Consider the following 25,823-nt stretch of genomic DNA (forward strand, 5'->3'; position numbering starts at 1 on the left):
TCATACATTCTTCCTAAGCGACTTACAGTGCATTTAGGCTATAATTTTTTTTTTTTTACCAAACAGTATTTGTAATATTAATACTGTCAACTAGTATTTTTTTTTTACAATATTACTAATAAAAAAATAATTTGTACTACAGAGGTGCCACAGAAGAAAACACAAAAGTTGCTTGTAAGTACATTTTCAGACGTTTAATGAGACAGAGTTGGCATGAGTGCAATTCAATTCATGTGGAGATTAATGTTTCAAATATAACATTTTGAATACAGAAATATTCAATTATTTAAATACCTGAAATTATACCTAAAAATGACACTGAAACCGCCAACAGGTGGCGGTAAGTCACTGATTTTATTACCGAATTAATATTTTGAATCATTCATTCAGTTGATTAGTTTAAATAGCTGATTCATTCAGGAATGTAGCAAGTGACTGTCTTTATGACTTTCATTCGTGAATGGAACACCGTGGTGTTTGCTTTTAGAGATGCATAGCGGCTGAGATGTTACTTTATTTGGAACTATTTTCATTGATGAAATAGAGCAAAATCAGGCAGTATTATTAAATCAAGATCACATTTGCAAACACCTTTAATAATTAATAAATCTGTCACTTTCCTTATCGTGATCTGTGGGCGCACAGAAAATGGGAGCGCACGAGTGAGTTCTCGAGACTCAAAAGCATGTGCAAATGATATTTTCTGTCATCTGTTATCATGTTATAAGTGTGGAACCTGTGGGAATGAGTGGAACTATTAGTAGTAGCTGCAATCCCACACCGAAATTCAACTCCTGCTCTGTGTTCTCTGAAGATAACCCGACTGTGAATGATGCGAGCGCCATCACTGTGTTGTCAGTGAGAAGCTGCAGCCATGGCGGGGATGATTTTTGTGTGCCACAAAATGCACTACGTTTCTTTTCACCTCATTTTTTTTCCAATCGACAGAAATCTTTGATGGCGACAGAAAACTTGAATCCCTGAGTAGTGTTATGTATATCATTCTGCACCACAATAATGTATTTCTGATCATTTCTTTAAGCTAACCCAGTCTTATATTTTGACGGATTGCCATGAGAAACTTTTACGTTTCCGTAGCCAGTGTAAATGATATGACCATACTTTTACTCAAATGAAACTGACGGATGCTCATGAAGGGACTCTTAGAGGTAGTCTGAGCAGTTCAGGAGATGTTGTTTGTGTGTTTATGTCCTCATGTAGTTAGACAACAGAAGCTGAAATCACTTTTGTATGAGGAGAAAACAAAACAATTTACATGCACAGAGATACAGACAACTCAAAATTCATCAAAAGTTATTTTATCGGCAAATTGGTTTTGAAAATGACCAATACTGGTAATCATAAAAATGCTTAATATCGCCAGCGATAATAAGCCAATAATCGGTCAACCACTAATTTTAAATTTGGTTGTAATTATGTACGACAGGATATAAGCTTTATGTATTAAAACACACATTATGAATCATTCTAATGCATTATAGCTTTTGATAACCCCTTATAAAACATTATACATATAGGCTTTAAATAAAGTTACACCAACTATTCTTCTAAGATTTAAAATGAGTTTGTTGGAGAAATATTGTTTAGGCACAACAATGTGTCGCACTACTGTGCAGCTACTGGACAATTTGATGTTTTTAAATTTTATGTAATTATTTTCAGTCAACTCTTTGTCAGAAGCAGTTTAACTGTCTGTTGACTTTGATGGGAGAAGTGCTAAACATTAGCTGGACTTCTTTATTGCTAGTGTTTTTGTGCGGTGGATGATCTCATGAGCGGTGACAGTGAGCTCTCAGTCTCTGCCAGCTTGCTCTCAACAATCCAGATCTGTGTGCTGTGAGGAAGAGTGGGCCTGCAGTCAAATAACTCCAACTCAAACTGTTTCAGAGCAGCAGTTTCTTTCATTTACATTTATGCATTTAGCAGACGCTTTTATCCAAAGCCACTTACAGTGCATTCAGGCTGACAATTTTACTGATCATTCTTCCCTTGCTTTCCCTCTTAGCCCTTGAGACATGTTTTTATTTTTCAGTTTGTTGATCTGCTGTCAGATTATCATGTTAAAATCATGACTGGAGGAGTTATTAGTTGTTTTAGATATCCATCTTGGTTTAGGAGAGAGTGATATGTCATTATTTAAAAATTAAAAAACCAATGGTTAAATTTTTTGGTGACACATTGTTATAATGTTTAATTAACTAACCATGACAAATTAAATGCTTTTTTTCTTCCTTCACTTAAGATGTATTCATAATATGTGGTTTACCATGAATGTAAATTAGGTCTGCGCGATTAATTGAACGTGATTATCGCACATCTTGTCAGTAAAGCCAGTTCTGTGATCAGTAGTAAATATCTATCACTTGCTTTCAGGTGGAGCAGTGTTTACTACAGCGAGCCCTAGTTCGGTATTCTCGCGTAGCAAACAACCACGTCAAACAGCCAATCACAGTTTGTTTAGTTTATTTTTAAGTTTTGAGGCGTGGAATTGTCACCAACAATAACACACCAGTGTATAAAACTCTCTTACATATTTTAAAGATTATATGCCACGAACTTTAAATATTTCACATATTTTGGAAAATCCAACATTTAGTTGATCCTGATAAGCGCTGTTCATCACAGTAGTAAACACGATGTCTTTCTACTTTTCTCTCACTTTCGTAAGTATCTTTGTTTCCAGACAGAGCGTTAAAGAACGCGACACACACGTCTCACAGAAATCCTGTAAAATACAACCAATCCAATGACGACTTCTACACTCCTGAAGTGTTTCCACTTTTGGGTCCCATATGCATCATACGTTTAGACAACGGTCCATGGCTGAGACTGAGCCTACTAGTTCACTGACAAGCTACCCAGAAAAATCATACAAATATTAAATCAAAGAAATTTCTTCTTCGTGGCATATTTGGAGTTTTCACCCGAGAGCGCCCTCTGGCCTTTAGATGGGAATTTACTGCGGATCACAGAACCGTGCTTCACTGAAAGATATGCGCGACAATCGCAGCTTCTGTCTGATCCTGATTTCAGTTTAATTTTTATTAATTGAATTAACCTATTACAAATATAAAAAATAAATAAACTAGTTCTCTCTTGTTGATTCAAGCAGCATTCTAAAAAAAGGTCCTGAACAATTGCTCCTTATATGTTTACATTTACATATGTAAATGTTACTTTTGCTTGATAACCAAATATCTCTTTCACATGTAGTTTACAAAGCATGAAGGAGTAGTAGTAGTAGTTTTTGGGGCAAAACATACAAATTTATTTATAAATGGCATATATCAGTTTAGAATGATTTCTGAAGGATCATGTGACACCTGAAGATTGGAGTAAATTTGCAGAAAATTCATCTTTGCTTCACAGCAATCAATTACATGTTACAATGTATTCACAAAAAAAAGATTACAGTGTTTTAATAAATATTCTATCAAATATATGCAGCCTTTAACTCTCATTTTGCATTGTTGACACACTGTTTTCCTAATGAATGTTGTTCAGTTGCTTCGACGCAATGTATTTTGTTTAAAGAGCTATATAAATACAGATGACTTGACTTGAGCTTGCTGAGGAACCCTCTATAATGTGAGTAAATCACAGGCATATGTGAGGAAGTGTTCCTTCTAGGTGTTGCTGTCTGGCCGCCGTCTGGATGGCTGATAGGGCATTGCTGCTTAGTTGCTGGTGCATTTTGGGTGGTGACTAGAGTAAAGTGAAACTGCCAAAGATATTGATCTTGCATTTGTTTATATAAACCACCATATTTAAAATCAATCACAAGAATGTGCTGTGAATGGCCTCTAAATCATCTAAATACCATTACAACGGAGGCCACTGACTTATTCAAACCATCTGAGAGACTGAGACGTGTGGCTACACTTCTTCCTCTATTCCTGAGATCATGTTGCACCTCTCATCCTGAATCATTGACTCCCTAATCCATTCTAATAGAGTGACATAACCTGACTGATTGCAGCTTCCTCTAGTTGCAAACCAGTTTACATCAACAAGGTTTATGATGCATGGAGAAAATTAGGCTTCAGAACTTCCTGTAGTGGGGTCCCTTGGCAGCAGACCGGGACAAAATGAATAAATCTCAAGCTGTAATATTACTAGTACATTTACCGTTACTGTAATGTTTTCTGTTAGCATGCAAAACAAGAATACATTCTGAAACAGATGACGCTTTTACTAAAGTCCATACTGTATAGTTTGGTTTGAAGTCGTCAACATCCTTGCCTGTGTGAACAGCACATTTTTGCATTTACCGGTAAAAACAATATTTTATATTTACCAGTAATTTTACAGGAATTTACTGGAATTACTGTATGAAAGGTGCTAATGTCATTACAATATAGCATAATAGTGTTGACGATGCCATCACCCACCCCACCCCCACCACCGTTTTTTTAAATGTACAATCACTTTTTTTATTTTAACTATCACTGCCTCGTTTTTTTTTTTTTGCATAGTTTATCCAAGGATTTTTATTTGAAGTATGTTTTCTGTTTATTGTATAAAAATAGAATTCATATTCATTTAGATGTTGTTTATTCACTATTTTCTTAAAGTTGTCTTGTGTTTGATGCGAAATAAAGCCAATAGTTTAAGATTGTTTTAAACAGTTTGTACCTAAAGAAATTATTAATTCATCATCTCATTCATCACGCGAGAAGTCTTGTACTGGCAAATGACTTCTTCTCACCGGTGATTCCCGATGGTTTTAGAGGACAAGCGCACAAAGTCAGCAGAGGCTTGCGGAGCCAGCCGAAAGTATAAATCCTGCTAACTCTACACTAACTGCCCCGGTCACCCCCGCCAATGTCATCATCCATGCCCATGTATCACTGTAGACATCAACCGATGCCAAATTTGTAAAATTTTCAAACATATATGAAGAGTTCAGATGTAAAAGCCTCTAAATGCTGTTTGAAAGTTTTGTCTAAAATTTATTTTTTCTTAGTTATTTCACTTTAAGGGCAATGAAAATAACGTATTCATTCATTGCCTATATAGACAGTGCCTTGCGAAATATTCATACCCCTTCATTTCACATTTTATGTTGCAGCCTTATGTTAAACTGCTTTAATTTTTTTTCCCCACATCTATCAAAAATCAATACACCATAATGACAAAGCAAAAACAGAACTGTCACAAATTTGTAAATTTATATACATATATAAAAAGAAGTACATTGCATAAGTATTCATACCCTTAACTGAGTACTTTAGCTGAAGCACCTTTACAGCCTCAAGCCTTTTGGGGTAAGACACAACAAGCTTTGCACATAAGAATTAGGCAATTATCTGCCATTATTCACCTCACTTGTTCACTTCTCAAGCTCTGTCAGGTTTGATGGGGGCAGATGCCCATTTTCAGGTTTCTCCTGAAATATTTGATTGGGTTCAAGCCCAGGCTGTGGCTGAGTCACTCAAGAACATTCACATGTCTATAAGAATCTTGTTTCTCAGAGTCTGAGGGTCCTTTAGGTGCTTTTTTGCAAGTTCCAAGTGTGTTCACTGAGGAGAGCATTGAGTTTGGCCACACCACCATAAAGCCCGGATCGGTTTGAGTGTTGCAGTGATGGTTGTCCTTCTGTAGGTTTCTCCCATCTGCATACAGTATATGATCATGGAGCTCGACTAGAGTGACCATCAGGCTCTTGGTCACAGTCTAGTCAAGGCCCTTCTCCATCAGTTGCTCAGTTTGGCCAGGGGGCCAGCTCTAGGAAGAGTCCTGGTTGTTTCAAACGTCTTCAATTATGGATAATGAAGGATACATGATTCTGTGGACCTTCAGTGAAGCAGAATTGTCATATATATTAATGCTGGACAACGATTTTTTTTTTTTAATCGCAATCAGTCGCATTGTTGTGCGATTGCGGGACCCAACACAGCAGTTGCGGGCGGGTAGAGACTCGTGTGTGTGTGTGTGTGTGTGTGTGGGATTTGGCAGAATAAGGGTTTACTCACAGTAGGCAAACTTTACCGTGCCTGAGCACATTTGACCCCTAAATCCCGGTTCGTTTGACTAGTGTGATGGATTGTACCTTAGCAACTCAAGTCTGATGATGAAAATGTTGAACTGGCTGATTGACAAGAAACCGATTCACAAGCACGACTGGAGCAGGACGTTTCTCAGTGGTAAGTGACAAGTGTTGACAAGTTTGTGGTAATTATGAGATGTGATCAAATATATGTACTCTCGCATCGTATGATGTTAACCACACAGAAATTTAACTGCTTTGTTCTATCATGTACTGTTGGCTTCACAACTTTGCCGATAGTTTATGTTCACATACAGCTACATGACGCAGTGCATGAAAGATAATATTTGAAAAGTCATAATGGGGCACTGTAATGCTTTGCGTGATAATAACGTTATCTTGCCCAGCCCTAATATATATAGGAGGAAGACTTCAACTCAACTAAACAGCTTTGAGATTAATTGTAACACTGAGTGCAAACCAAAACCGTGGCTTGAGTGGAGCAGAGCTCTGCATCCATGTTCAAACATCCTAGTGAAAGAAGCTGTTCCAGCGGCGAAGGGAGTATTCATGCTTGTTGCCATGCACACATTTAAATATATCTCCATTGTATTATGTTTAGGTTTGTTTTCACTGGAATTACAGCTCAAGCAGATACCATTTATCAGTAGATAGTTGAGAAGACCTTCTTTACAGGTCATTTTTTTATAAAACTGCTTATTCAGACCTTCCTCGGATCTGCTGTGCTGCTTTGTGTGTGCTATATAGTTTGGATGTATACACACATTACGATGATGTTGTGAGTTGCTCCACAGACATTGTTGACAAAATAGCATACATTATTACAATGTGTAAATTAGGGGTGCACGATATATATCGGGCGATGATTATTGCGCATCTAATCAAGCTGATAATGAACGTGGTTTTGTGCAGCTTCTCAGTTAACAACGGCTCTGTGTAGTAACAGCTGCTCTATGTGAAATCACGCACCTGATGGTATTTACCGCTGATTAGAGAAACGGCTTTACTGACGAGATGCGCATTAATGATCGGCCGATGTATCTCGTGCACCCCTAGTGTAAATTACAGAAAATAGACTCCACTCAGACAATGTCATGCTTTTTGTTTCTGTCCACGGTGTTCATTTTGATGAGTTTCTGTACCTCACAGTTCATGGTGGAGACGTGCCATCAATTTTAAGATATGCTTGGCTGTTTTTATTGATTTATAGGAGCCAAAATCTAGGTCAGTTTGATTAGGACTTTCATTTTGTAGCAACAGGATGAAATACATGTTCTTAGGACTGGACGATATATCTAACAATATAATCATGCACATATAGCCAGTAAATCTGGTTCTGTGATTAGTGGTAAATCGCCATCACCTGCTTTCAAATGGAGCGGGACTTAATAGACAGAGCCGTAGATCACTTACAAGCTATGCAATATTGGTTAACTATTGAAGGCAATTCATCTGGGATAATGAATGCGATATTTCAGTGATCTACGGTTCTGTCTATTAAATGCTGCTCCAATTATAAGCAGGTGATGGCGATTTAGCGGTAATGACGGAACCAGATTTACTGCCCAGCCCTACATGTTCTTATTAAAGATGCTTTAACGTATGTCAGGTTATAATTTTGTGTAATTTCTGGCATTTGATATATGCTTTTCAAAGTTATACCATGTGTAATGTCATCGACCCACATGTGGAATAGCAAGTACATTAAACAGTGTTTTTGTCGGTCTAGTGGTTCATTTTTATAAGAATCATTGAAACAATGTTCTTCTTTTTTTTTCTTCGTGAATAATTCTAATATTCAAAAAATACTTTTAAAATACAATTTATGCAGTGACATGACAGCTGTTTTTATGTAAAAAAAAAAGCTATGTTAAAATAATTAAATTTGTGCACGCACATAGTTGTGCTTGTATGTATATATATATATATATATATATATATATATATATATATATATATTTCTAAAGGTGTTGTAGACAATTTTAATTTTCAATCTATTTGTTTTCTTTTAATGTATGGATTACTCGAGTTGATAGCAACATCTGGTGAAAATTTCAAGTCAACAACACCTTTAGAAATATATTTACTGAGAAAAATGGTGTTCAATACTTATTTTGCACGCTGTATGTATGTATGTGTACCTTAAGCGTATTTATTTATGTAATGTGTTTTCATTTCGTTTAACTTGAAGTACTAAATTAACTAAAACTAATAAATAAAAGTTAATGCAAATCATATAGACATTAAAAACAACTTAATAAAAAAAGCAATCACACAACAAAAATACTGCGTCTAAATACTAAAGTAAAAACTGGTATTCTGGTAAAGTAAGACTGGTATATTTGGATATGTTATTATATTTTCTTTTTATTTGAAATGAACATGAACATTTGGCACATTTGTGTTAAACTAGGTTTTTCCCTTATCTTTATCATGGGCATTTTTAAATGTCATTGACTCATAAATGGAAATGATTATACAGCAACACGAGACCAGGAAGAAATGATGGGTTCAGGTTGCACAGATCCAGTTGAATGCAATAAATTTTACAACATTGACAATAAGTTACTTTGTGAACTTTGGCCTTATTTCTAGCCTTGAGCTTAAAGAAAGAGTTGGTCCGGAAACATTTCACAGAGCTTGCGTGTGACTTTAGTTGAGACAGAGAGTGGATGTTATTGTCGTCTCCAGGTGGCTCTGAAAGTGGATGAGGGCGCTGAATACAGTGTGTTGTGAGTCAACAAGTACAGCTGGTGGGTGACTTTGTAGTGATCTTGCTCTGATGTGACATTCACGGACCCTGAGGCTGTTTGCACTGCCAGACTGGTTTCAGGAGAAATGATGGTGGACTTACACAGAAGTGTCTACTCTGCTCACAGTTTGGCAGCAGGGATCTAATTTCAGGTCCATGTTTTTGACCTGGATGTGGGCTGATACTCTGGGAATGTGACCTACTGTACCTGTTCTGGGTGACCTTCTAGTATCTGAAGTCATCATACTTTTTAACTGTGAAAACATGGCTAGTTCTTGTCTTGTCACACCAAGGACAAACCTAGCCTATATAGATATGTCCCAGCTCTCCCACACTGACATTGCTCAGATCCAATAGCTGCAGTGATTTCTCTGACCTGTCAAGCTGTAGTGAGCAAGGCAGCTGAGTTATCTGACACATTATGACTTCAGGCCAGAAAACAGATCTGGAGTAGATCAGTTAGCTACTTGACTGACGGATCATAAATTAAAAACCAAAAGTTTGGTGGCTTTTAGTCCATATTTTTTCCAGTTTAACAGCGTAAATAATTTCTGTCTTGTTTTTCCTTGACAAGAACTGTGTTTATTTCAATGCATAATACCTTTGTGATCACATCAATGGGGGTATTCATATTTCAACCCTCTACATGTTGACTAAATCTTCTCTCTGTGCCACTAAATGATGTCTAATATTAGCCAGTGGCTAATAAATTCTCTGATTTTACTCGCCAGTTTGTTAGCTGGAGGCTAAGTATAAGTTTAGCTCAGATTCACTGTCTGACTGAGGGCTTCAGAGTTTCTCTCTCCATCAAGCGATCTGTGATATTTCTCAGTTCATCTCAATGGATGCACACTGTACCTGTGTTTGACATACCGTAAACTCTCCTCGCCGTTGCTTTGGTGAGAGCAGAGAGAGCGAGAGATTCTTACAGACGTGCAGAATTGACGCACTACATGTAAATGTTAGGGGAAGAAACTATTTCCTAGAGACATCAGTGGTGTTGGTATCAGTGACACTTGCAGTCAGTCTTGTGATTTGTGATTGATGGACAGATTTGTGTCCGAGCTATGTGATATCTCATGTGATATCTAACAAGGATAAATTGTAATTAATATTATAAATTAAAATCAATGGTAATTTTCCATCACTTACCAAAAGCTCAGATTTGTATTTTATTTATATTTTTGATGAGGTGCAATTAATTGTATGATACAACAAACACTACATCATTTTTGAATGAAATTTTGCACACACACAAAAAAAGTTACAATTTCACCTCACAAATGTAATTTTCAATGTGTAAGTGCATATCTATATATACTATTTTTCCCGGTATATTATCTTTAAACATTTTGATATTTCTAAATTAGGCAATAAAAAAATTTTTCAGAGTTTGTCAGTATTGTAGACCCCAGTCATGCATTCGGCTGTTTCTTCCTCAGCGGTGAAATGGATGATGGGAAGCCGGTGTGGGCGCCTCACCCTGCGGATGGGTTCCAGCTGGGAAGAATCATCGACATCAGTTCTGATAGTCTGACCATCGAACCTCTCAACCAGAGAGGGAAGGTGAGCAGGAGCGTCTGCAAAATTACACAGTGTCACTGTAGAGGCCGAAACACACCGCACACAAGTACACAAACACACATGCTTCCAGTTTGCATTTAATATGTGACAGAATGCCATTCATAATGCAATGTATGCACTATATAAATGCTCTTCTATGCTCAGTTTTCTTTTAAGGTAGAGACAGACTGATAATTGGTTTGTACTTGTAATGATATTATGTTATAAAATTCTCATAGTAAGATTACCGTTACTTTTAAATTTTGTGCCAATTTTACCCATTACGAAACACTGAAAACATTTTTTTCATGCATAACTTTGTAAATCTACTGCTCATTTTATCTAAATTTGAGAATTTGTAAAGAAAGTAAACTTTTCTAAACTTTTCTAAATTTATGGTGGCAAGAAAGTAAGATACTGTACCTCAAAATGATGACAAGAAAACATGTCTTTCTTCTTGATAATGAATCAATTGGTATTTTAAATGACATATTCTAATAAATCCTTCATTCACTGAACTCCCTGAATCCATCAGGACGGTTAATGAATCATTATATGACTGACATCTGAGCTGAAAGTTGTCATTGCTTATAGCCTTGTCCATCTTGAAATGTTGGAATGCACATCTTGGAGCTTTATGAAACTTTATATCAAAAAAGCTTTAAGCATTACTGGCTCATTGTTCATCTGAATGTAGTTTTAATGTTTTATTTGAATATATATCTTTAATTACGTTGTCATGAACACTTAGTTATGTTTTTACAAACCTTAAGTACACAAAACTTCATTTCAAGACGGTCGCCATTAAAAACAATGAGGGAAGGGTTAACGGGAGAGACAGTTCTGTAGAAAACGCAGGAAGTCAAACGTGACCTATACCTCAGGCTGGAAATATAAGTGCTCTCTCACTTACTAGTTGTCAAGGAACACCAGTGAACATCGTAATTAAAAACTATATTCCCAAATGAAAGTTTGGATGATTTAATAGCTTTTATTAAAATGTTTTTGACATAAGGACAAGGAACTGCTAATATGATCTCATAATGAAGGTACTCACATTTGCTCTCCTGTTCTGTTTCTGTCAGAAACATTTTTGCACTTCACAGATTCTTTGCAGAATGATTTAAACTCTTCGGATGAATGCTTCTGTTTTCAGAGCCACTGCAAACACATCCTGTTGCCCATATGGAGTCTGGCCTTCTCTGGAGCTTGACAAAGATTACAGTAGCAATAGCTCTGTGTGTGTGTGTGTATGTGTGTGTGTGTGTGTGTGTGTTTTCACATGTGACAACTACAAGACAGAGTGTTGTGCGCAGCATTACATCTAGCCCATGTGATTTGTGTGCAGTGTGATGTCCCCAGGATGTGAAAGCACAATGGGCAGTCTGTTGACACGCTACAAATGTGTGTGTGTGTGTGTGTGTGTACTGTCTGATATTAGAACAGAAGCATGGAGGTGGAATATGTAAAGCAGCAACCTTCAATCTTGCATTTGACATGTTTGCTATGGAAAGCATCAATATTGCTTTTCTCTAATCGCACATATTAAAGGGACAGCTCACCCAAAAATTAACTGAATTTATGTTACTCACCCTCATGTTGTTCCAATTCTCTAAGGCTTTTGTTCATCTTTAAAAAAAACAATTGAATATATTTTTAATGAAACCTAAGAGATTATTGCCCCTTTATTGACAGGCCATGCCACCAAAATTTAATGCATCAGTAAGTTCGTAAAAAAAAAATATCGTAAAAGTTATGCAAATTAAGGTCTTCTGAAGAGACACAATGGCTTTATATGATGAACAGATTTAGTTTGATTTATTTACATATTTAAATTAATCCACACGCATACATAGAGCACATCAAATTAAGGCTGTAACCTTGGCTTTAACATGGGGGACCAGTGGAGGGTCTCACATGTTGCATTACATATATTACAATATCTTTATTTGAGTTTAGCATTGATTTTAACATGAGTTTTTTGTTTGGAAAGACATGAGGATGATTAAAGCATGTAACTAACACAAGTTGTCATGTTTTCAGCATGCTGTGCATTTAACATTAAAGTCATTGTGTTCCAGAATTTTCAAGCTCCTGTCAATCAAGTCTTCCCTGCTGAAGATGATGTCAACAAACATGTGGAGGACAACTGTAAGTGTTACTGTGTTTGAGATCTTCATGGTATGTTTTGGTTAAAATGACAGCATTGACTAATGATTTCACCTGTATGTTACAGGCTCACTGATGTACTTGAATGAAGCCACGCTACTAAATAATGTCCGTGTGCGCTATAGTAAAGATAAGATTTATGTGAGTATTTATTCTGTTGCAAATGTTGTCATGAAGATTCTGTATGTCCCCTGTGCTTCATGTTATCCACCCTATATGGCAAGATGTCATGAGTACTGTGGCTGAGAGAGCTCAACTCGCTGCAAATGAAAAAAGACATGCAAATGGAAAAAAATTAAGAAAACATCTTTATCAGTTTGACTCGCAACATAACCAAATACAGAAACGCGCTACAAATGCTCGCAATACAACCAGATACAAAAACACTTTGCAAATACTTGTAACCCAACCAAATACAGCAACTTTCTGCAACACAATCAAATACAGAAACGCTCTGCAAATACTCGAACACAACCAAATATAGAAACAATCTGCAAATACTCACAACACAACCAAATACAGAAATGCTCTGCTAATACTCGCTACACAACCAAATACAGAAACGCTCTGCAAATACTCGCAACACAACCAAATACAGAAACGTTCTGCAAATACTCGCAACACAACCAAATACAGAAACGATCTGCAAATACTCGCAACACAACCAAATACAGAAACGTTCTGCAAATACTCGCAACACAACCAAATACAGAAAAGATCTGCAAATACTCGCTACACAACCAAATACAGAAACGTTCTGCAAATACTCGCAACACAACCAAATACAGAAACGTTCTGCAAATACTCGCAACACAACCAAATACAGAAACGATCTGCAAATACTCGCAACACAACCAAAAACAGAAACGTTCTGCAAATACTCGCAACACAATCAAATACAGAAACGATCTGCAAATACTCGCAACACAACCAAATAGACAAACGCTCTGCAAATACTCGCAACACAACCAAATACAGAAACATTCTGCAAATACTCGCAACACAACCAAATAGACAAACGCTCTGCAAATACTCGCAACACAATCAAATACAGAAACGATCTGCAAATACTCGCAACACAACCAAATACAGAAACGATCTGCAAATACTCGCAACACAATCAAATACAGAAACGATCTGCAAATACTCGCAACACAACCAAATACAGAAACATTCTGCAAATACTCGCAACACAACCAAATAGACAAACGCTCTGCAAATACTCGCAACACAATCAAATACAGAAACGATCTGCAAATACTCGCAAAACAACCAAATAGACAAACGCTCTGCAAATACTCGCAACACAACCAAATACAGAAACGTTCTGCAAATACTTGCAACACAACCAAATAGACAAACGCTCTGCAAATACTCGCAACACAACCAAATACAGAAACGTTCTGCAAATACTCGCAACACAACCAAATAGACAAACGCTCTGCAAATACTCGCAACACAACCAAGTACAGAAACGATCTGCAAATACTCGCAACACAATCAAATACAGAAACGATCTGCAAATACTCGCAACACAACCAAATACAGAAACATTCTGCAAATACTCGCAACACAACCAAATAGACAAACGCTCTGCAAATACTCGCAACACAATCAAATACAGAAACGATCTGCAAATACTCGCAACACAACCAAATAGACAAACGCTCTGCAAATACTCGCAACACAACCAAATACAGAAACGATCTGCAAATACTCGCAACACAACCAAATAGACAAACGCTCTTCAAATACTCGCAACACAACCAAATACAGAAACTATCTGCAAATACTCACAACACAACCAAATACAAAAAACCCTCTGCAAATACTGGCAACACAACCAAATACAGAAACGCTCTGCAAATACTCGCAACACAGCCAAATACAGAAACATTCAGCAAAACACAATCAAATATAGAAACGCGCTGCAAATATACAGTTTAAGGTAATCGCAACAAGTGACAAACATGGCTGGGACACTTGTGTCTACTCTGAAAGGTGATATTTTGTTTATTTTAACATCCTTATCATGTGATTCCTTCACTTTTTTTTTATATTATTAGCCTAAATAAGCTGACGAAATACATAATTAGTGTAACTGTAAAACGTTGCATTAAGGTATGTAAGTTGGCTAACTTTTTCTTTCCAAAAATTAACCATGGTTTTAATATAAAAACAAAACAAACCATGGTAACCATTTTTCAGCTTTAGTTTAGTAAATGTTTAGTAACCAAAGTGTTTTTGTTTGTTTGTTGTTGGTGTTGTTGTTGTTGTTTTTTTTTGTTTGCCGTTTTTATTACCAGTTGTACACAGTAAAATATCTGAGTGTTACTTAATATGGTAAGGGTAGCAAAACCATTCACTTTCGTAAGGGTTCCGATGCATTCTGGTATTTGGTTGTGTTGTGAGTATTTGTTGCACATGTGCTATCAAAATGAAGATTAAGTTTTCTATATTTCCTGTTATGTTATTATTATTATTATTATTTGCATTGATTTCTTGAGTTGTAGTGTTGAGCTCTCTAGGCCACCGTACTTGAACCCACAGTATAATTTGCTTGTTTTCTAATGAATAGTAAATTTCATAATCAGCACAGTCTGCTAATACCTGTGTGCTGCCTGAATTTTGTTTTTTTTCTCTTTACATAGATTTGTACATGAACAGCATTGTATGTGCAAGTTACTCAACGCTTATATGTATAGTTTCACTGTGTATTGCATACATCATCTGGACGTGTGGTGAAAAGCGTATACGTTAAAAGTTTGTGAAATGAAGCAGCATGCAGAACAAACAAACAGAAAGGAAAAACCTAGGCATAAATATACCCAGCCCTTTAGTGTCACCAGAAGACCGCTTCAACTTTCCGAAGACACCGTTGCTTCATAGTGAATTTCCTAAATGAGTAAAAAAACTATATATATATTTATATTATTAAATAGGCCAATAAATTCTATAATTCTATAAAATTTTTATACATTTTTATATTCATTTATTTAAAAAAATACACCGCCACTCAAAAGTGTTTTTAGGATAATTATTTATTTTTGAATACAATTTGATGCAAAGATTGAAATGTTTAATTTCTACATTCTCCTGTTATCATAATGAAGAAAAATGCCTTTGTGTTGCAGACGTTTGTTGCAAACATCCTGATTGCTGTGAATCCATATTTTGAGATTCCCAAGCTGTATTCTCCAGAGACCATTAAACAGTACCAGGGCCGATCGCTGGGCACGCTGCCTCCTCACGTCTATGCAATTGGTAAGCAAGGGCTGCAAAAAAAGCATAGACCGTTTATGTGTGGGTGGGCCTACGTATATGCTAAATTTAATGCAGAGGCAGTGAAATTAAGGCTTCTCAGTCATGGTCAAAAATATATACTACTAGCTTGTATACATGTTAATATTCCATGTATCTGTTTGTGTTTTTTATGTTTTTATTTGTTATATTTAGCGGATAAAGCTTATCGTGACATGAAGGTGTTGAAGATGAGTCAGTCCATCATTGTGTCGGGAGAGTCAGGAGCCGGAAAAACTGAAAACACCAAGTTTGTTCTCAGGTATAGAAAGGTCTTAATATTATATACTGCATCATTAATAAAAAGTTAATAATATAAGGCTAAGCACATCTGTGTAATCCTTTATTCTTTACTTGTTTTATTCAGTTACGCTTTCCTCTCACAGGTACTTAACTACATCTTATGGTACAGGTCAAGACATTGATGAAAGAATAGTTGAAGGTACGTTTGAAGGACTTTACTATACTAATATACATTTGTACTCCACTATACTGTTATTACAGTAATGGAAAATATAGAAAATAAGGCTAAGAAACAGCTATTTTCTGTTTGTTTCTAGCCAACCCTCTGCTCGAGGCATTTGGAAATGCCAAAACTGTCCGAAACAACAACAGCAGTCGCTTTGGGAAGTTTGTGGAGATTCACTTTAATGAAAAGGTTTGTTTTGTACAAAATCCTCTCTACAAACACAAAACTGTGAAGCTTTTTAAATAAAAATGTAAAATTTTAGCTTATCAAGGACTATTACAAAAACACCCATGACTAAAAGATCCCTGGAGTCCCCACAATAAATACAATTATAAAAGCTAGGCCCCCACCTCTCTATCATGCTCCAACTACAACAGTTGGGAAAATAGGAGCCAAAATAAGCAGAACACCAACTAAGATCACAAATGAATCAACCTTAAACATAGTATCTACAACAATTGTCTAGTGTACCGATCACCACGTGTAAAGCACTATAGTTAACATTATGCCAGCTCAACGTCAAGGACACCATGAAAGCAGGGATCCCATGAGTCCAGGCTTCAGGAGACATAAATACAGCAACAACCACTCTCATGATCAATCATGTCATCCCTCATTAGCCATTCCACCTGTTATCAATACAGCTAGAGCGTAAAGACGGAGCGGATACACACAACAGTTGTACACAATACACACCCAAAATTACTATTCAAACACATCCATAAATAACTCTGAGTTTGGGATGAAATCTCACTATTAACTTACCACCAAAAGATGCTAACAGTTTAGGGGAAGGAAGTAAAGATGAAACCATTGCAGATAGCCGGGAGGGTGAGAGTGAGCGTAGGTTACATCGAAAGATGACATGTGGAGGGGTAAGTGATGTGTCAGGGACCATGTTGAGGTTAAGAGTGAGGAGGAAGTGTTTCGACGTGTGCAGTGGAGTAACCAGAACATGATCAGTTGAGCAGTGTTGTGTATAAATAAGGTCCAGTTGGTTGCCTGATTTGTGAGTAGCAGTAGTTGACACTCGGTTGAGGTCATAAGAGGCAAGCAGAGTGTGGAAATTGAACAAAGGCCTTCTAAAATGAATCGATGCATTTTTTTAAAGAAAAATATCCATACTCTATAAACGTAATAATCACTTTATTGTAGCATGCGCCAACAGTTGTACTTGGAGCCAGCTCCAGGCGGATGATGTATGGAGGTCAGTTATGCGCATGTTATGTTCATAACATAAACTTGTGTGTATTTGACATTTAAGTGCAGTAAGACATGAAAGAAAAAATGGTAGATCAGAAGTTTAAACCATAGACTTTATAAAAACATGGACATAGTGTCTGTGACGTCACCCATTGGTTTCCGAAGAGAGTTTTTGAAACCAAAAGTGGGCGTGCCATTTTGACATTGTGTCACTCCAAAGTAATCGAAAATGGGCAAAAAGGCGGGAGCTGGTTGCTGAAGCCACGCCCACCTAGCACGACGGCGGTGTCAGTAGTGGCACACCACCTGTCACTCAAGTGGCCACGCCATTAATTATGCAGAACTTTAAGGCTTAATATAATTAAAAAGGATGAGTTATTAAAAATTCCACCCCCCTCACATTTGTCATGAAGGACAAAATTAGCTATATAGACCAAAATCATTTTTTGCACCAGGCTGTAAACACGTTTTTTCTGCTGTAAAGTTGGGGATTTTAACATGGGAAGTCTATGGGATTGACTCCCTTTTGCAGCCAGCCTCAAGTGGCCAGTCAATGAATTGCAGCTTCAATCACTTCCTTATTGGATTCACGAGAGAGAGCGGGAGGTTGCCGCTCGGTTTAAACTGATATGGCTTTAAAACAAATGATTTCGGTAGACCTGATAGACATGATAATCAATACCAATCACATGTTTTTTTTTAGCAGATTATCTGAGTGACGACCTGTAAAGGCAGCCCTATTCTGAAAAAGGGGACAGGGAAGAGCAGTTCATTTGCATACAAAGAGATATACTATGAAACAGCCTGTTTCTGCTTCCACTCAAAATAGACATTTTTTTAAATTATATAATAAATGATCTGTGAGGTGTTTTGAGCTTAAACTTAACAGACATTCTGGGGACTTCTGAGACTTATTGGGGTCACTTTATCTACAGCGATATCGTTGACTTGATTGCACAGACACTATTTAACTGAACAGAGATGATGACATCACTGAATTCAATGATGAACTGCCTTTAACTATCATTTTGCATTATCGACACATTGTTTTCCTAATGAATGTTGTTCAGTTGCTTTGACACAATGTATTTTGTTTAAAGCGCTATATAAATAAAGGTGACTTGATTTGAATTATTATTACATTCATATTACATCTTGTATAAAGGGGCATGATAGGTGCCCTTTAATAGTGAGAACTGATCCCTAAACTAAGTTTGTTATGTTGTACACAGAATGCAACTCCATATGATTTTGCAAATAATGTGATAAATCCATATGATTTTGCAATTAATGTGATAAATAGTGATGCTGAGGTGTGGATTTGTACATTTAACTAGTTACATGTTTATTGAACGCTGATTTGTTTTCCAGAATGCAGTAGTAGGTGGTTTCGTGTCCCATTACCTGCTGGAGAAGTCCCGTATCTGCACGCAGGGCCAGGAGGAGAGGAACTATCACATCTTCTACAGGCTGTGTGCTGGAGCTCCTGAAGACATCAAGGAGAAGTTCCACCTCAGCTCTCCAGACTACTTCAGGGTTTGTGAACTCTGTGTCTCATCAGTCTTACACTTACACTTACACTTTTACTTCTGTAGAATGGCCAGTGAGTGATTTCACAGACTCAGTAGAGACATTAACAAGCACCATGGCATTTACTTTGACATTTTTCAGTTAGGGGTGCTCCGATCAGGATTTTTGAGGCCGATCACAGAAAGCAGTAACTGCCGATACGATCACCGATAGAATGCCGATTATCGGCCGATAGTGATCGGTTGCCGATCAATCGGAGCATGAGTTTCAATTAAGGTTGACACATTTATGAGTGTGATGATCCAAAGTGCTGAAAAATGTAGATTAATTCTTGTCTGTCTGCCAGATGTTCTTTTTCTGAACATTTCTTGTGTATATTTTCTATTTAATCCAGTATCTAAGTCGAGGATGCACAAGGTACTTTTCTACCAAGGATTCAGACAAGCTGGTACCTCAAAACCGCAAGAGTCCAGAGGTAAGGCATTTATTTTCAATTCATTTTCTGTATAATCTGAGAGACTGAGACCAATTTGTTTTCATTAGTATGAATGGGGAAAAACTGATTGTGGACATGAGGCAAGACACTACAGACATAAACATTGTTGGTCACACTTTATTTTAAGGTCCAATTCTTACTATTAACAAACCATTTACTATGACTTTTGCCTCATTGAACTCCTAATTTGCTGCTTATTAATAGTTAATAAGGTCGTTTTTAAGTTTAGGATTTGGGGAGGATTAGGGATATATAATATGTTCATTCAGAATATGTGCTTAATAAGTACTAATAAACAGCCTATATGCTAGTAATATGCAGGCTTCTAAGCAACTAGTTAATATTGAGAATTGGTCCCTAAAGTTTTACCACACTGTTTTATCATGCATTTGTAAATTTTGAGATTTTGGGCTATTTAGATTTGTATAAACTGTTGTTTCATGCCACTGGAAAGAAAACACTCAAAATACACATTGCAGTTTATCAATTTGTGCCTGTACAACATGTGTCTTTAAAGGCCGTTTTCTCAAAATTATTTTTTTTTTCTCTTGCACAAATCCAGTTCCATTAGTTTTATTCATGTTTACATTCTGAAGGTTTTTACAGAAGGATTTGTACATATTCATATTTTATACAAAGTTTTTTCTAAAAAAAATATGGTGATTATTATTTTGTATTTTTTTTTTTTGGATATATTCTGACAGTATTTTCTGATTAATGGAGTGATAAACAGAGAGATCCAAAATGTTGAAATGTCCAAAATGTCAACAAAATTATTTAAATAATGACTCATTTGCATTTAAACATAATTTCAGGAAACTTGTAATTGCAATTCTTAATGTAATCAATCAGTTGGGGAAGTATGGTGATATCTGTTCTGTTATTTTTACACTGATCTATATATATCATGTATATATCATGCATGTATAATGTATATGTATGTTTTGGATCATGGGACAGTAGGTGATTGGTGTGGTGGTAGAATAGGTTTTGAAGGGTCAGTCAAAGGTCCAGGTGGATGTGGTTCTGGTTTTATGGCAGCATTAATTCATCATGAGTGATTCAGATTGTCCTATGCAAGCATCTACACTTGTGTCTGGTTGCTGGTCTACAGCTTGATTTTAATTCTCTGATACTAGGCCTCTTGTTAATGACTGTATATTGTGTGTAATTCAAGCATGATTGTTCATACTAATCAAATCACTTCACTAATCATTTGTAACATCATTGTCTGTGGTTGTGTGTTTGTGTGTATCTGATACATCACAGGATGAGAAGGTGAATATGTGCGCTGTGCAATCAGAGGGGCTTTGCTTTTCTTTTCTACTTTTGTCATATAAATACTACATGACCTGGGTCCAATGTGTTTCATGGTTTGTTATACTTAACATCCTTAACTTGTGGACTTGTGTATTGCATGGAAAGTGTTTTTTATTTAATTTAATCAATCTCTTATAGTTAACAAACCTAAAGGAATATTCTGGTTTCAATATTAGTCAATTTCGTTAAATGTGTCCTTTCCTTAAAAAAAGGAAAAAACTGCATAATGCTTGTTACAAATGAACTCTGTATAAAGTTATATCTTATACTGTAACATTTCTGTGCCATTTCCATGTAATACTTGAAAAAAAAAGCATATGAAATGTGTTTGACCCAGATCGTGTAAAAAGAAATAAAAATAAAATTGGGAAATTTACTTTCATTTCTTGGGAGCGAAACTGTCATTCCCCTCCACTGTTTTGACTTTTCCTAAGGTAATGGGATATTGTTCTCTTAATATTGCTGTTTTTGTCCCAAATAGTAGAATTACAGCAGGATCTAGTGCTCTTTTAAAATCCAACACATTGAAGTAAAAGATATTAATGGTGTACTGTGACACTCTTGCTATGCTGCAAATTTTCGTGTCCATCATCATTATCTGCTCCTCTCACAAGACACATTTCTCTTTAGCAGCTGCATTTGTGTACCAAAATACCTTCAGCTTCCTTTCAAGTGTTTTTGAACAAAATGCTAACAACTTATCGATTTATTGACCATAGTTTTGGCTCTGTTTTATCAAGCATCTGGGGGATGTCTCTGCCATTAAAAAGTATCCACAGCGTTACATCAGACTCGTGATTGTTATGAGGAGTTGGGAATTTAGTGAAAACCATGATACTAGTAATAGAGTTTATCTGTGGCTGTCACCAAAGGTATCACACCTAAAAGATACAACTCCCAATCCACAAGCAGTTTATGATGAGGAACGAACAGTGATAAATCCTCCCAGCATGTCACTGCCGCAAAACTACATTTTTATAAGCTGTCGAACCCAAAAAATGGATCTCAAAAGTAAAGCACAATGTTTTATATTACTCTGAGAACTACGCCCACTGGAGGGAAACATAATTGCCAACAGTAACCATTTTTAATTTATAGCAACGTCAATGGATTAATACCAACATATTTGAACCTGAGAAGAGGAGATATATTGAGAAACTAAATGTTATTGGTCTATGTCACTGCCCCTTTTCCTTACCTTCCTTTTGTTTAAGAAATGACAAAGTCCATGAGCATTGGATTGCTTTTCCCAGTGTGGGCATGGCCTAAATGTGCTCTGTCTCTATAGGCGATATTTCCACTGCATGGTACGACTCTGCTCGGGTGGGTTTGCGTTTCCACTTCAGTTTAGTACCACTTTAGAGTGGGCAGTACTAAGTTGCATTGGATCCTTTGTAGTGATGATACTCTCCGGCCAATCAGTGATCAGCAGGGTTTACACATCACAATTTGGTAATGGTACTGAAGAAAGTAGCAGGTACTGTACCCAGTGGAAACCCCCCCAGAAGTGAACCGAACCGTGCCTTAGCATGCAGTGGAAATGAGCCATATCATGAGTTTCACGATGTAGCGTTGTGGATACATTTGAATGATTGTGTTCCCCACCATCAAACTGATGAAGCTGCTTGATACACGACATGGTTAAAACGATGTGCTGATGAACGGGTCATGGTTGGTTTTCCCAAAAGCATCGCAAGCCTCAGTACATCGTAGTTTCACCCATTACCACCAGTGGAGCTATGATCAACTTAAGCTTCCCATGCTTTTGGGAAACGCAGCCAAGTTGAGTTTCTTCTAGCAGTCAGGCTCCTGGATGAACTCCCAGGTTTCTCTTCTGAGTCTTAACTTGAGCGTTGCTCCTCAGCATCTGAAGGCAGGTCCTCTGAAAGACCCTCTGCTGGACGATCACGCAGACTTTAACAGAATGTGTGTGGCCATGAAGAAGATCGGTCTGGATGACACGGAGAAGCTCAACATGTTCAGGGTGGTGGCTGGGGTTCTGCACCTCGGAAACATTGATTTCGAGGAGGCTGGAAGCACCTCAGGTAAACCGAGAACTTCAGTTATTAAACACACACACTGTTTTGGTGCTAACAATTAAAATACTCTTGCCAACAACTTGTGTGATTATTAATTTAAAGAAGATGACAGTGAAACTAATCTAGGCTATAACAGGATCTACAAACTTGGAGGATTTATACATTTATATCCAACTGTTTAGTTTGGAGAAAAATTGGTTCGTTACCAGTTAGACAAAATATGCTGATGTGGTTATATAAAAAAATGGATGTTATATTTTACATAAAAGCCCAAGCTAGATGTGGATTAGTGATCTCTAAAACTAAAAAATAAAAATTGTGTTAATTGAAATAAAAAATAAATAAAAGATGAAAGATGAAAAATGTGAGCTTAAAATTTTTTAACTTATTTAATTGTAGTTAGTTGCCAAAGCAACATTTCTAATTTATATTAAAGTTGAAGTACTACAGTACTAAAACTAAAGCTAAATATTAATATTAAAAAAAGAATAAAAATTACGGAAAGTACATAAAAACAAAAAATGAAAGCTGAAAATATGAAATTAATAGCTTATTGATATATACTATAGTATATGAATGACACAATATATTATAAAATAACTAGTGTTACCAAATGTTTCATAGTTTAAGAGGACTGTTCACACAACAGCGGCTTATTAAAGGGACTAAATAATACATTGCCTTTTTTATAATACAAAAACATTTCTTTAAGGGTTTGATTTATTAAACACATGTAACATTACTATGGTAATCTAAAACTGCAAGTCAATGGGAAGTTGTGGTCATGATAGAAATTGTATTTGTGTGGTAGGTTGAGAATGGTTTGAGAAATCCATAAGCGTATGCTTTTACATATAGGGTTAAAAAAAAAAATAAATTCATTACTCAGCACTTGAGCGTAAATCGCATAGGATTTCCCTCACTATAAGCATAAGTCCACATTAGCCATTAGCTTAGTTATAAACCACATGTTGATGAAAATGAAGAAGAAAGCTAACATGTTGATATTTACTGACTGGTGTTCAGGAGGCTGTGTCTTGAAGAAGACGTGTGCCCAGCCGTTAGTGTTCTGTGCGGAGCTGTTGGGTCTGGATGAGGAGGATCTGAGGGTCAGTCTGACCACCAGAGTCATGCACACCACCGCAGGGGGCGCTAAAGGCACCGCCATCAAGTAAGAGCCGCTCGTGTCGCGTCTTCAGCTGAACTGAGAGTCCAATGGATAGCCGTTCAGCTTGTTGTCTTCTGTAGGGTTCCTCTGAAGGTGGAGCAGGCCAGCAGCGCTCGTGATGCTCTGGCTAAAGCCATCTACAGCCATCTCTTCGATCACGTGGTCACCAGGATCAACCAATGCTTCCCCTTCGACTCGTCTGCTCACTTCATCGGTGTGCTGGACATCGCTGGCTTTGGTACAAGACCATCTATGCTCATTAATACACTTTTTGGAGTCCCCTAAGCCGTAAATGTCATGTAACTGGACAACCCTAACTCCTGCCTATACCAAACTCTCATTTTTGTCTTTCTTTTCCTCAGAGTATTTTGAGCACAACAGTTTTGAGCAGTTCTGCATTAACTACTGTAATGAGAAACTCCAGCAGTTCTTCAATGAGCGCATTCTCAAAGAGGTGAGAGTGCGTGCGTGTGTGCGTGCATGTTTGTGTGTGTCTGTAAATCAGCTCATTTACTGCAGCTTCAGATGCAGCTCATCCGGTCAGAATTTACTGCCCTTTTCAGATGTCTTTGCCATTACTACAGTAAACACAGTAAATAAACATTTATATTACAGAAGATTTTGTTTTCAAATAAGTGCTGTTCTTTTCAACTCTCTATTGAGCATTTTTTTACACACACACACACACACACACACACACACACACACATATATATATATATTATTGTAATTTTTTTCCTCAAGCATATTTAGCTGCAGTATTTTCTAAATGTGTATATCAACTCATTTTTCAACATGAAGTTGAAATCAACAGTTCAATTATATTGTTTCATCAAATTAAACAACACAAAAAAAGCACCAATAAATTGAAAATAATGAATCAAATTCAACACCTATACAGTGTAGCCATTTATGAAAGACAGCTTACACCAATTTTTTATTTTTTTTTACAGTTGTGGGATTATAGCAAGAATTGCTTGTTATAAAGTTAGAATTGCGTGATATAAAGTTGCAGTTACCATATAAATATTTTTAGTAGCGGAAACTGTCTTCCATAGACATTTAGTAAAGCAAAAAAAAACTTTATTAAATTATTCATTCTTTCATTCGTTGTGTCTTTTTTTTTTTTGTACACTGTTACATGTATTTAAGTTTTTTGGCAAATTAACTTCGTTAACTGTGTTTCGCTGTAAATAATTTCATTATTTTTTGCAAGGACAGTTTTATCTAAAACATATTTGGTGCTGAAATAATAAATGCTAAGTGTCTTTGTCTCAAAATTGGCCATTTTAAGGCATGAACCCGACTGATATTATGTCTGTTGTGTGTGTCTGGTTAACAGGAGCAGGAATTGTATCAAAAAGAAGGTCTGGGGGTCAATGAGGTCCATTACGTTGATAATCAGGACTGTATAGGTCTGTGTCTCATTAAACATGACTACACTACACTGATTTGATTGGGCATATAGGGTTTAAAAATGATACCTGCACCCTTCTATACACCAAATAAAATCAGAATGCAGAAACTTCTGACAGCTTGATGATTGAATGAATGAATCTGCGTCTGCATCTTCTCCTGTTCAGACTTGGTGGAGGCGAAGTTAGTTGGCATCTTGGATATCTTGGATGAAGAGAACCGGTTACCTCAACCCAGTGACCAGCACTTCACTGACACAGTCCACAGCAAACACAAGGACCATTTCCGCCTGACTGTGAGTCACGCTTTACTCTACATCTCACTCTAGTTAAGAGGCTTCATTCTTCAAATCTGTCAACATCCCACA

At 36.7% G+C, this 25,823-nt stretch overlaps 1 protein-coding gene across 9 annotated transcripts in view; it reads left to right on the forward strand.

Annotated features, from left to right (window-relative positions):
- The window catches only part of myo6a (myosin VIa), a 53,364-nt gene that overhangs the window by 5,893 nt on the left and 21,648 nt on the right, over window positions 1-25,823 (forward strand). For 5 of the 9 annotated variants that reach the window (XM_026291645.1, XM_026194958.1, XM_026194959.1 and 2 more), the window contains exons 2-17: window positions 10,226-10,349; window positions 12,428-12,497; window positions 12,583-12,656; window positions 15,650-15,779; window positions 15,972-16,077; window positions 16,202-16,257; window positions 16,376-16,473; window positions 18,859-19,023; window positions 19,412-19,492; window positions 20,783-20,791; window positions 22,698-22,878; window positions 23,899-24,043; window positions 24,121-24,278; window positions 24,403-24,494; window positions 25,383-25,455; window positions 25,624-25,751. In XM_026291645.1, coding sequence (XP_026147430.1) covers window positions 10,233-10,349; window positions 12,428-12,497; window positions 12,583-12,656; window positions 15,650-15,779; window positions 15,972-16,077; window positions 16,202-16,257; window positions 16,376-16,473; window positions 18,859-19,023; window positions 19,412-19,492; window positions 20,783-20,791; window positions 22,698-22,878; window positions 23,899-24,043; window positions 24,121-24,278; window positions 24,403-24,494; window positions 25,383-25,455; window positions 25,624-25,751 — 1,683 coding nt within the window. In that variant the 5' untranslated portion in view covers window positions 10,226-10,232. The remainder of the gene's footprint in view (window positions 1-10,225; window positions 10,350-12,427; window positions 12,498-12,582; window positions 12,657-15,649; window positions 15,780-15,971; window positions 16,078-16,201; window positions 16,258-16,375; window positions 16,474-18,858; window positions 19,024-19,411; window positions 19,493-20,782; window positions 20,792-22,697; window positions 22,879-23,898; window positions 24,044-24,120; window positions 24,279-24,402; window positions 24,495-25,382; window positions 25,456-25,623; window positions 25,752-25,823) is intronic. The other 4 variants (XM_026194964.1, XM_026194961.1, XM_026291646.1 and 1 more) reach the window with 1 other exon arrangement.

The sequence above is a fragment of the Carassius auratus genome, chromosome 20 (assembly GCF_003368295.1).
Source record: "Carassius auratus strain Wakin chromosome 20, ASM336829v1, whole genome shotgun sequence".
Classification (NCBI taxonomy): Eukaryota; Metazoa; Chordata; class Actinopteri; order Cypriniformes; family Cyprinidae; genus Carassius; species Carassius auratus.